Source organism: Octopus bimaculoides, chromosome 1 (assembly GCF_046866305.1).
Source record: "Octopus bimaculoides isolate indiv1 chromosome 1, ASM4686630v1, whole genome shotgun sequence".
Lineage (NCBI taxonomy): Eukaryota > Metazoa > Mollusca > Cephalopoda > Octopoda > Octopodidae > Octopus > Octopus bimaculoides.
In genome coordinates, this window is record NC_142928.1 from 155,965,727 (window position 1) to 155,978,982 (window position 13,256).

At 37.0% G+C, this 13,256-nt stretch overlaps 1 protein-coding gene across 14 annotated transcripts in view; it reads right to left on the minus strand.

Annotated features, from left to right (window-relative positions):
* Positions 1-13,256, minus strand: part of LOC106868430 (tudor domain-containing protein 5) — an 89,986-nt gene that overhangs the window by 36,014 nt on the left and 40,716 nt on the right. For all 14 annotated transcript variants that reach the window (XR_016243774.1, XM_089360644.1, XM_089360647.1 and 11 more), the window contains 2 exons: positions 4,642-4,775; positions 894-950 (listed from right to left, as the gene is read on the minus strand). Coding sequence is in view for 13 of the 14 variants with exons in the window: in XM_089360644.1 (XP_089216770.1) it covers positions 894-950; positions 4,642-4,775 (191 nt within the window). In the remaining variant the exon portion in view is untranslated. The remainder of the gene's footprint in view (positions 1-893; positions 951-4,641; positions 4,776-13,256) is intronic.

Consider the following 13,256-nt stretch of genomic DNA (forward strand, 5'->3'; position numbering starts at 1 on the left):
AAAAAGCACATAATGAAAAATATCTCACTCCTTGATATCCCCAATCACCTTTGTGAAATTTTATCTTCCTCCATTGCAAGTTTCTTCCACTTAGACCACTTGACTCTTCTTTATCAAACTGTCATCCTCCATACAATCACACGTCCATAGCAGCTGAGTCTTCTCTCTTTTATACTACATACGATTCCTCTTATATCCAGTTTTTCTCTCAGCTCATTTGTACCCTGCTACATCCAATGGAACATGCTTGCTTCATTTCTTTCCAGCCTTCAAACATCTGCATTCAAAGCCCACTTTTCACTACAAAACAACATTACAGTTCATACACATGCATTATCAGTTTGCCTCTCACAAGGAAAGAATCTCTTTGTTGCCAACAGGGGTAACAGCTCCTCAATCTCTCTCAAATTCAGTCTTACTCTGGCTACTATGTTTCTGCAACAGTCACCTTCACTGCTAATTCAGTTGCTTAGGTAACAAAAGCCATCAGCTACTTTGAGGGAACCTACCAAGCAGTTGAAAGAATGTTTTTCATGCACTACACACTTGCATTTCATTTGATCCTCCTTAACCATTTAGCATTTAAACCAGCCATATCTGAACAATATTTTCTACCTCTTTTATGTACAAATTGGCTAGATCTAGCCTCTCACACCTACCCTACAATGTCATTCTAAAATAAACAATCCATCATTGAAATCTCGAAGCTACAAGATAATGCAGGATTAATTCAAAACAATGTGAATAAATAAGCATTACATATGAAAGAATAATTTGAATGCTAAAGGGTTAAACATCTTTTCTCTTTCCTAATACTGTCAGAGCATGATATATGAAGCATTCTTATTTCGAACATGTGAAAATTTATGTAAGAAATTCCATTCAATACTTACTTGGTATGCAGAACATAATTTAGAAGAATAAAGGCCTTCTGGATGACGATCAAGAATCTGAAAGACAAGCAACAATTATTAAACACAGAAAATCTTCCAAATTCTATAAAGAAAAATATTTTGGCATCCTATGGAAAACAAAGTCAAATCCCAAAAGCTTATTACAAGGTTTATTGATTGTTTGGGTACCAAGTATCCATTGACTGGATACCAAATGTCCACTGTCTGGATATCAAATTTCAATTGCCTGAATATCAAATATGCATTATCTAATTGCAAAATATTTATTATTCAAATAAATGTCCATTATCTAGTTGCTAAATAAATATCCATCAACATCCTCGTAAAATATATTCCAGTGTATATTACATATACTGAAATCAATTATGTCTCCCACTGTAGGTTTATAATTGTATAATTCTTTTTCTTTAATAACAGGAAACAGTTATCAACAGGAAGGGCATCCACTTGTACAACAATGCCTCAATTATGTATTCATTCAACTCATACTAGCATGGAAAAACAGACATAAAAACAAACAAATAGATATCTATAACAATAATGGGTTCTTTGAATTAAATGTAAACTAATTTAAAGTGAAACACTAAAATCCAAGGAATCTAATGATGCTCTACATCAACATATTTTAAATCAGAGGTTTTCAAATATTTTTGGACTGTCCCCCACCCCTGGCACCCAAGACACATACCTAGTCCACCCACCCCCGCCTTCCACCACCACAAACATAGACCACTTTTTGCAGCAAATTCAAAACAACTGCATTTCACAAATAAGACTTAACCTAATTAACCCATTATTTTATTGTGTTTACTTCCATCAAAGCTTAACCTAACTAACCTAATTAACACATTATTTTGTTGTGTTTACTTCCATTAACACTCCACTTTTCTTCAACACACCCTGGATCTTTCCACCACCCCCAGGGGAGCAAAGCCACCCACTCTGGGAACCACTGATTTAAATACTAACAGTTCATAAAATATCATAAGTGTTTTGATTGTAAGGAACAAGTGCAAAGTCAGGCAGAACTTTTCCTTAAAAGTGCATATATGGAGATAAAGAGCTCTGATATGTTTCTTTCTCATAGGCAGACTAACTTATTCTACTGTGTGAACCATGTAATAATCTATTGTTCTAATTCATATACTTCCTTTTTGACTTTTTTACCATGGTCTCATCTCCATAAAGAAATTATTTTTTAAATGTTGAGGATTACTATAAGAAAAATATAGCACTGATGGCAGAAAACTCAACAAACATCAGAAAAAATACAGTTCTATGTTTAAGAGATGAGGAATTATGTACATTATTTACATTTGATGGATATTTGTCCTCATGTTGTTTGTTATTAACACAACGTTTAAGCTGATATACCCTCCAGCCTTCATCAGGTGTTTTAGAGAAATTTTGAATCTGGGTTCTCATTCCTAAGATATTTTTCAATGTAATTATTATTATTATTATTCAGGTCACAGCCTGGAATCGAACTTGGAATCTTGGGGTTAGTAGCCCATGCTCTACTATACCATATGCCCGTGGGCATATGGCATAGTGTACTGAGTGCTTTCAGGTATTAGGAAGGGCATCCAGCTGTAAAAACCAGGCCAAAGCAGACGATAGAGCTTGGCACAGTCCTCTGGCTTACCAGCTCCTGTTAATCTGTTCCAAAACGACGACGACGATACGTACAGACAGACATATATATATATATACCGCCTGACTGGCCTTTGTAGGGTTTTCGAGCGAGATCGTTGCCAGTGCCCCTGGACTGGCTCTTCTGCGGGTGGCACATAAAAGACACCATTTCGAGCGTGGCCGTTTTCGTGCGGGTGACACGTAAAAGCACCCACTACACTCTGAGTGGTTGGCATTAGGAAGGGCATCCAGCTGTAGAAACTCTGCCAAATTGGATTGGAGCCTGGTGTTGCCATCTGGTTTCACCAGTCCTCAGTCAAATCGTCCAACCCATGCTAGCATGGAAAGCGGACGTTAAACGACGATGATGATGATGATGCCAAGCATGGAAAACAGATGTTAAATGATTAAGGCCTCAGCCAGTCCACTTATGTGTACCTTCCTTCATTGGACACTAAACTCCACTTGCGAAGACCTGTTGAGGCAAGTGAAATCGAAATCGAGTTAAATTCGACAACTGGCGCCCATGCCAACGTCGTCTCCTTCATTGGACACGAAACTCAGCTTGCAAAGACTTATTGGGGAAAGCGAAATCGTGAAGGCACCTGTGCCCAGTGTCGCCTTTCTGGCACTTGTGCCCGCAGCATGTGTAAGGACTTTCAAGTGAGATTGTTGCCAGTGCCCCTGGACTGGCTCTTGTGCGGGTGGCACATAAAATACACCATTTTGAGCGTGGCCGTTGCCAGTACCGCCTGACTGGCCTTCGTGCCGGTGGCACGTAAAAGCACCCACTACACTCTCTGAGTGGTTGGCGTTAGGAAGGGCATCCAGCTGTAGAAACTCTGCCAAATCAGATTGGAGCCTGGTGTAGCCATCTGGTTTCACCAGTCCTCAGTCAAATCATCCAACCCATGCTAGCATGGAAAGCGGACGTTAAACGACGACGATGATGATGATGATATATACATATATATTTGAAGTAAAGCAACAAAAATTCAATAGGTTATAGCAGTACGTACGTTTCGTACAAGCTCCATTTATTCATGTAGTGATGACACTACAGAAAATACAATGAAAATGTACTCCTCAGCTGCATAAAGGAATTTCATTTTAGAAAGTCATTTTGAAGATGTTTGCAAATTTTGTCTGTGAAACAGCAGCATAGTCGAGATGTGTTTTCCTCTCTTACTCTTGTTTTTTGCAAACATCTTCAAAATGACTTTCTAAAATGAAATTCCTTTATGCAGCTGAGGAGTACATTTTCATTGTATTTTCTGTAGTGTTATCACTACATGAATAAATGGAGCTTGTACGAAACGTACATACTGCTATAACCTATTGAATTTTTGTTGCTTTACTTCAAATTTTATTCACCAAATCTCTTGATTTTGTTTTGGTTTTTATCCTACCAAATTCTGGTGTCTCAAACATTTTAAGTACCACATTTAATCTTTTGATTAAATCTATATTATTATATATATATATATAGAGAGAGAGAGAGAGAGAGAAAGAGAGAGGGGGGAGGGGGGAGGGGGAGGGAGGGAGGGCGGGAGGGAGAGAGAGAGAGAGAGAGAGAGAGAGAGAAAGTGTATGCACACCGCTTTATATATATAATACAAAATGGGACAAGAATGCAAAACATCCAGACAGTTAGGTGATACAAGAAAGGGACAACAAAACATCCAGATAGATGATACAAAGAAAACAAGGACAGGTCATTTGGAGTTTTCTTTCATGAGTTGAGATCTAGGTTATCTTTGCAATATTGAGTATAACCAGCTGAAATTGTATATATATATACACACACACACACATGGTGCCACGTAAAAGCACCCAGCACACTCTGTAATGTGGTTGGTGTTAGGAAGGGCATCCAGTCATAGAAACCATGTCAAATCAGACTGAAGTCTGGTGCGGCTCCCCAGCTTGCCAGCTCTGGTCAAACTGTCCAACCACTGCCAGCATGGACAATGGACTTTAAATGATGATGGTATACACACACACACACACACATCCATTTGCACACATATATGTGTGTGAGTGTTTCATTAAAAATAATAGAAGTAACTTAAAATTTAAAGAGAAAACATACCTTCATGATATTTGAGGTAATTTCAGGATTTATTGGGTCAAACATATCGTTGCATTCAGACGAATTGTTCATTTTTCCTAGATTAGCAGCAGGGGAACAATATGACTCTCTTCTCGGTGAATAATTTTTTTTATCTAATTGAAAAAAAGAAAAAAAAATTGCAACACTTATACAATAGCAAAAGATGTGAAAGGAAAACTTGAATTGCATGGAATGACCGAATTTACAAGTTAAAATTTTTTCTTTTAGGAGTGATTCACATCATTGTGGTGATTATTGATGGGTAGTATTAATGTGCAAGTAGCTACTAGGCCTAGCAGTAGTCAAACATTTAAATCTATTATTTATTTATTTCATATTTCATTTGATAAACAATTGCACTGCTGGTTTCAGGTTTCCAAAAGACTGCTCATTAGTCTCATGCATTTCTAAAAGTGAAGACAAGGGATTCTTTCTGCAGCTCAGACCAAATATTATATAAGGGCATCTTTTTTGGTGGGTTGAGTGTTTCTCAGTGATGTTTGCATTTCACCACTATACATTAGCCGCAGGCATGGTTGTGTGGTATAAAGTTTCATTCCCAACCACATGATCCCTGGTTCAGTCCCACTGTGTGGCACTTTGGCCAAGTGTCTTCTACTATAGCTTCAAGCTGTCCAAAGCCTTGAGTGGATTTGGTAGACAGAAACTGAAAGAAGCCCATTGTGTATGTACACGTGTATGTCCTTGTAACTTAGTTGGTTGGAAAAAGAGACCAATAGCATTAAGTACCAGGCTTAAAATAAATTATTGAACACAGTGCCCCTGTATGGCTGCAGTCTAATGACCAAAACAAGTAAAAGATAATTAGTAAAAACACACACACACTGGGCATTGTTTCGGTTTTCCACATTCTACTCACAAGGCATTAATCAATCCTCGGCTACATTAGAAAACACTTGCCCAAGGTGATGTGCAGTGGGACTGAAGCCAGTACCATGTGGTTATAAAGTGAGCTCTTTGACCACACAATCATGCCTGTACGTATTTCAAATCCCACAATATTTTTATCCAGATTGGAGCCTGGTGCAGCCTTCTGGCTTGCCAGTCCTCAGTCAAACCGTCCAACCCATGCCAGTATGGAAAGCGGACATTAAACGATGAAGATGAATAACTATTTCTAAGGAAATCTAAGAGATCACATACTTTATTCATATAGCATTCAGATTATTCTGTTGAATGTAATGCTTGATTCACTATGTTTTGAATTAAGCAAAGTTTTGATACTTCAATGAATTGATTGTTTATTTTTAGAATGGCTTTGTAGGATAGGTTTGAAAAGTCAGTTTGAACACAAAACAGGTAAAATTCCAATCAATTAGTATATCCTCAAATACATTTATTTAATGAGTCAAGAAGGGAGCCACTATATAGTTGATTGCTCTATTAAAAATAACAGCCAACTCTCACTCAAGTCACTCTGTTGTCTTAAAAAATGGTTACACTGGAAAATACAGCCCTACACACACAAATATATATTCTCACCCATACCAACATAGAAAATGTTGAATGATTTTATATGGTTGTCAAAGTAATTAAATAACACACACACACACACACAGGGTATTGATAAATTATCTTTATAATTTCCTCAATTTATCATATCCATTTATTGCTAGCAACTAATGGAGCCTATGTGGAAGTGTTCTGATGTTTCTGATAAATATTTATTTATTTGCCAATATTTTCCAATAAACTCTCCTGAACTATGCTATTTTCGATTTTTTTTTCCTGATTTTTTCAAATTGTAATGGTAATTTATGGACACCCTAACTCCCTGTATGTACAATTATTACTTCAATGACAATCATACTTGGTGATAGATATACGACTTCGGAGTTTCATGTATGTGCACATAATAATTTTGAACACTCCTTGAGTGTATATGTTATGGATCTCAGTTGAGCACTTGCAAAAGAAAGAGGGGTTAAAAAAGGCTGCTACAAGATCCATGTAAGATTTGGTGGTGGGGGGCATGCAACAAAATAGTAAATTCTGGATCCACAATAGTAATTTAAGGATCCCCTGAAAAAAATTTGCTTTGGATGTATTTGTATGTATTGCAAGAAACAGCAAGGTTTGGAGTGGCTGTGTGGTAAGTAGCTTGCTTATGAACCACATGGTTCCAGGTTCAGTCCCACTGCGTGGCACCTTGGGCAAGTGTCTTCTACTATAGCCTTGGGCCGACCAAAGCCTTGTGAGTGGATTTCGTAGACGGAAACTGAAAGAAGCCTATTGTATATATGTATATATATGTGTGTGTGTGTTTGTCCCCGCCAACATCGCTTGACAACCGATGCTGGTGTGTTTACGTCCTCATAAGTTAGCGGTTCGGCAAAAGAGACCGATAGAATAAGTACTAGGCTTACAAAGAATAAGTCCTGGGGTCAATTTACTCAACTAAAGGCGGTGCTCCAGCATGGCCACAGTCAAATGACTGAAAGAAGTAAAAGAGTAAAGAGTAAAAGAGAGTTTCTTTCCCTAACATTTTACATAGTTCAACCTACACAAGTTAATATGTAAAAAATCAAATAAGAATTTTAGAAGAAGTATCTATAAAACTAGTTTTTAAACATCAAATGGTGATGGGGGTCCAGCAGAATAGAATTGTAATCAAAAGGGTCCATAGATTAAAAAAAAAAATGGTTGAGAACTCCTGATTTAGATAATTTTAAACAGGAAATTTTCAACATAGAACCATGGATAGTCTCTGGTGGTTTGGTATCAGAGAGGTTATAGTTTATAGTCTTAGGATTTATATAAACCAAAACATTTAAGAGCTTTTGGAAAATAATCAAATCATATTTTTTCTTCAGATATTCTTCTATAATCAATAACATTAAAACTATTTGAGGGGAAAAAAAAAACAATTAATAGAAATGGCTTAATTATAAGTTGTCAAAAATCCAATAAGAAATTAATTCTTGAAAAATCACTTTAGATGAAATAGATAATTAAATCTAATTGACTGATCTACAAACAGCCAGCTGTATACAATGTTTTCATTAAGTAGTTAACAAGAGATTTTTGTTCCTTTCAAATAGAAATATAAAAATCAATATTTTACCCATTAAATTACAAAATAGGTAGTCTAGAATATTTGCCAACAAAGAGAATCTGAATAGATAAGAATCAATAGTGAAGAATTTTTAAGAAGGCAATCACAAAGGAAGATGATAAACTTAAAGGACATAACAGGCTATTTATTTCTAATGTGTTTAGTTTTAAAAAAATAAAATCTTGCAAACTTAATAAGAAATTAAAAAGAAAAACAAAAGAAATTACATGAATAATTAGCTTGAATAATAATTATATTGAATGGCGATTGGTACTTTTACATGCTACTGTTTAGTCCAATGTCAGCCTTGATGGAACAAGTTTGGGATCTAAGAGAACCATGGGTAACCTTTCTCAAGAAACAGACTGCATGAGACATGGCTCATCATCAAGTGAGGTGCACTACTAAAGAAATTCCAGATAATTTTTCATTAGGCATGTCATACACAAAGTCCCATGGCCAGCAAGCTGCAAGTTGCCCACGAGTGATTTAAGATTTTCCAACATCTGCAACTATTCTCTGTCTTTCTGTAACAAGGACTACATTATCCAGTGTGTTCTTCCATTTATGAAGACAACAGCAAGTGATTTGAGGGAAATTTAAGTTCTAACTCTAGCAACATAGCAATTTTACATCAATTCCCACCCCAGGTTAGCATGAACAGGGTAGGGATTTTTCCATTGTATAGCATGAGAGTTTTACTAAGGTCTTTATTACATCATGCCATTCCTATTCTCAACAACTATGACAATGGACACCAAGTGAAAATTATTCTGATGACAGCACAAGAAAAGTTCTCTAATCTTCCCCAGAATTTCTAGATTAGAAATTTTCAAAATTCTGGAAAATGAAATAAAAGTAGGATGGAAATAGAAGAGAGAGGAAAATGCTTGTCATCACTTGCAAAGTTATTTTCTATCCTTTTCATAAATAGTTACAACACAATTCTTGCTTGCATTTCTTTGATAATTGAAACATTTGTCCATTAACCAATATTCTCACATAAAAAAAAAGCAAGACATCTTGAGCTAATGAGCTGCTTTTATGAAGTTCATTTGATCTGTTAGAAATGGCTGTCAAATCATCTTAAAACAACATCTCTTTTACAGAAAAGTACACATTGGGTAATGAAGTCTGGAGTGTACTATTGCTGACAATGAAAAAAAAGTGGATCATGTCTTTGGTCATCAGTCTTCTGCTTGGGCTGAACTGAAGCTAAACAACAACCACCACAACCTCAGCACCCCTTTGTTATCAACACTAATATACAACCAGTGACATACCAACTCTATATACTTCTAAACACTCACACATGTGCGTGTATAAATGTTCAGACAAGTGGAATGAAAACTGCCTGACCAGGAAAATAGGCAAAATCCAGCAACAAAAAAAAGGGTATTTAACCTTTCAACTGTACCTCAATATGTATTCATCTAACCTATGCTCATATAGAAAAACAGAAGCAAAAGAATCAGCATCACCACAATCCCTCAATTTCTATATATGACAGGCTTCATACAGTTTCCATCTAAGAAATTTACTTACAAGACACCAGTCAGCCCAGGGCCACAGTAGATGACACTTGTCCAAAGTGCCATTCAGTGGAGCTAACCTTGAAACCATGAATAACAACAATATATCTTGTGTGTAAATACCTCAGGTAAGCATTCCACATATTAAGCTTAAATACAATAGTTTTGAGTTGAAAAGTTTTACTTAGTTGAGATTATCCAAGCAGTTAATATGCTATGTCTCCCAGAAATATTTGAAATCTAAAAACATTCAAGGGAAGTAACTGCAATAAGATCAGTTGACTGACATTTTCAAACAATTTAGATGATGCGAAGTCTCAGCTATTGTGTATAGCCAACAAGCATCACTCCCACTTCATTGTGAAGTTAATAGATTAACAGTAGAAAAGACATTCAAATGAAATTTCCTTGCTCCAGAGCTACATTTCAATTACAAAGAACAATTTCAATAAATTATTTAAGACTCTGGCGGCCATATCCCTTAGGAAAACAAAATAAAAAAGGAAACTATTTTAGTAATTAAAAATTTGGTGGGATTTCATAAAATAACTAATTTCTCCATTATTAAGCTGCTGTAAAGAAAACTCAACAAATCTAAAGAAATTCGTACTTCGGACATGTGGTGAGAATGGAGGAGGATAGCTGCGTGAAAAAGTGCCACACCCTAACAGTTGAGGGAACCCGTGGAAGAGGTAGGCCCAGGAAGACCTGGGCTGAGGTGGTGAGGCAAGACCTTCGTACATTGGGCCTCACCGAGGCGATGACTACGGACCGAGACCTTTGGAAATGGGCTGTGCGTGAGAAGACCCGGCAAGCCAAGTAAGATCGTTGCCAGTGCCCCTGGACTGGTTCTTGTGCGGGTGGCACATGAGATGCACCATTTTGAGCGTGGCCGTTGCCAGTACCGCCTGACTGGCTCCTGTAGGATTTCCGAGCGAGATCGTTGCCAGTGCCCCTGGACTGGCTTGTGCGGGTGGCACATAAAAGACACCATTTCGAGCGTGGCCGTTTTCGTGCGGGTGACACGTAAAAGCACCCACTACACTCTCTGAGTGGTTGGCGTTAGGAAGGGCATCCAGCTGTAGAAACTCTGCCAAATCGGACTGGAGCCTGGTGTTGCCATCCGGTTTCACCAGTCCTCAGTCAAATCGTCCAACCCATGCTAGCATGGAAAGCGGACGTTAAACGATGATGATGATGATGATGATGATGATATCATGATGGAATATATTCATTTAGATTTAAACTGAATTTTTTTTATTACAGAACCAGAGCAGTATCAAGCTGGTTGATATCAAAAGGGTTAACAACAAAACTAGAAACTTCAACCAATTTATTTCTTGTCTAAAATAAAACTGAAGCAAGTACATGTATGCAGGCATGGCTGTGTGGTTAAGAAGCTTGCTTTGCAATGACATAGGTCTGAGTTCAATCCCTCTGTGCAGCATCTGTCTTCTAAAGTAGCCCTGGGTTGACCAATACCTATGAGAAGAAACTGATAAATGGAAAGTGTGCAGAAGCCTGTCATTTATATCACCAGCATCTCCTCTCAAACATTCCATCCCACTTGCCTCTTCTCTTCTTATGATCCCTCTAATGTCCACCACTACCACTCCACCTGGGCAAAATGCATTACATTCTGAGTTCAAATTCCACCTAGGTTGACTTCACCTTTCATCCTTTGAGGGTTGATAAAATAAGTACCAGTTGAATGTGTAACCAGTTCAGTTGATCATACAACTGGAAATATCCTAGAAACAGATGAAGATCCATTTCCTTTAGTTTTTGTTTATTTATGCACATCAGCAAATGAGCCAATGAGGTAATCTGTGTGGTTGTTCAATTTGCTAGAAATAACAGCCAAATCTCCTTCACACTATGCTCTAACATTTTAAAAATGAAGGACACATTAAATAATGTCCTACATCTTCAATAAAAATACAGAATGGCTCATTCTGGCCTGACCTGAGTTTAAACTGAAATGCATTCGTTGCAACGAATGTAAATACAGAAAAACTTCTTGAAATATATATGAATAATATGTAAAATATCAAGATAATTGACGAAAAATATCTACAATAAAATTCTAATTGATAAATATGAATTTTTATTAAAACAAAACACGTGGGTGAAGTAAATCACAACGTGCCGTTGTCATGGTAACAAGCTGTTAATACCTCGCTGTCTATTGATTGGCTAAAATTACCCAAATTTTCCCCAATTCCAAATAACATCAGATTCATTAATTTACAAGATAAAGTAGAGGCTGATTTTGTGAATCAATTTAACTAGATCCTGTTTTTCTGTTGTCAACGGTTTTTCGCTGGTTCCTTCGATACTGGTTCTTTGATTCACTGAGTGACAAATTTCACTTCAATGCACAATTCTTTATGTTCCGTAAAAATTTCTTATTTACTTTCTGCCCGTCATATTAAGAAACATAATTTCCGTTAACCAACTTATTTTCATTGTTTACTATCTTCTGCATCTCGGTATTTCTGTATACGTATATAACCTTGCCTAGAAGGAAAGTGTCAAATTTGTCTACAATGTTAAGGTCAGCCAAAAGAATGTCTCTGTTCAAGGAAAGAGACACAACTGCAGAAAGGGAAGCACACCAAGAAACGAACAAACTGTGCACTACAGAAGCCAGAGCATCTCAAAGTGATGAACAGAGGTATGCACGGCTGACAAGGAATAGGGTTTCCACTGCAAAACGAAGAGCAGTTGCAACAGCTCAGAGGAGCAACTTCTATGAAGTAGCTTTTGATTATGATCCAGCAGTTCATTATGCAGATGACACTAGTGTTTCCAATGGTGCAATGATAACTGAGTGCATACATTGTAAAGCAAGGAAGTGGCCTGGAGAGACACCTGCATAATCTAGACAGTGTTTTTAAATTTCATTATTTTCTTTAACCTGGGAAACACTGGGTATTTCTGCTAGTGTGTGTGTGTGTGTATATATATATAGAAATATATATATACACATACGACAGGCTGCTTTCAGTCTCCATCTACCAAATCCACCCACAAGACTGGTTGGTCATTGGGTAAGAAGATATTTGCCCAAGATGCCATGCAGTAGGACTAAACTTGGAACCATGTGGTTGGGAAGTAAGCTTCTTACTACACAGCCACATATATATATATATATGTGTGTGTGTGCATACATACATATGCATTAACACACTACACCATTATGGCCATGCCTGCAATTGAATGTATGCATGTATATGTGAAAATTCATATTCCTTGTGATGGTGATGTTAACATGATTGGTGACTGTGCACTTTTTGAAGTGGAATAAAAAAGAATCACTTGCTTGAAAGACAGAAAGGTTAGTGACAAAAAGTGCATCAAACTATAAAATCCTAACACAAATACCTCTCAACACAAACTCATGCTAGCATAGAAAAATGAATGTTAAACAAACACATACCAATACACATACAGTGTGGTTAAGAAGTTCACTAAAAAGCTAGACATAGCTGTGTGGTTAAATGTGTTGTAAAACTGGTTTGTTTTTGGCACAGTCCCACTGCATAGCATCTTAATGAGTTGTCTTTTACTATAACACTGGGCCAACTAATGCCTTGCAAGTGAATTTGGAAGACAGAAACTGCAAGAAGCCCGTAGTATATGTTTATGCACATGCATGTGAATGCTGACAGTCCACTCATCACCACTTGAGCAAAATGGTGACCATGTTCACACTCCTTGACAATATGACCAGTTACCCCGATAAAAACCATTTTACTTGTAAACAGGTGAGAGCTGGAAACAAGAAGCACATTCAGCTGCAAAACTTTTGCCTTAAACTCTTAGCATTTAAAGCAGCCACATCCAACCAAAATATTTTATCTGTTTCATGTTCAAGCTGGCCTCTCACACTTACCCTACAGTATCATTCTAAAAATAAACAATCACAACATCAAAATCTCAAAACTACAAGACGACGTGGGATTAATTCAAAACACTGTAAA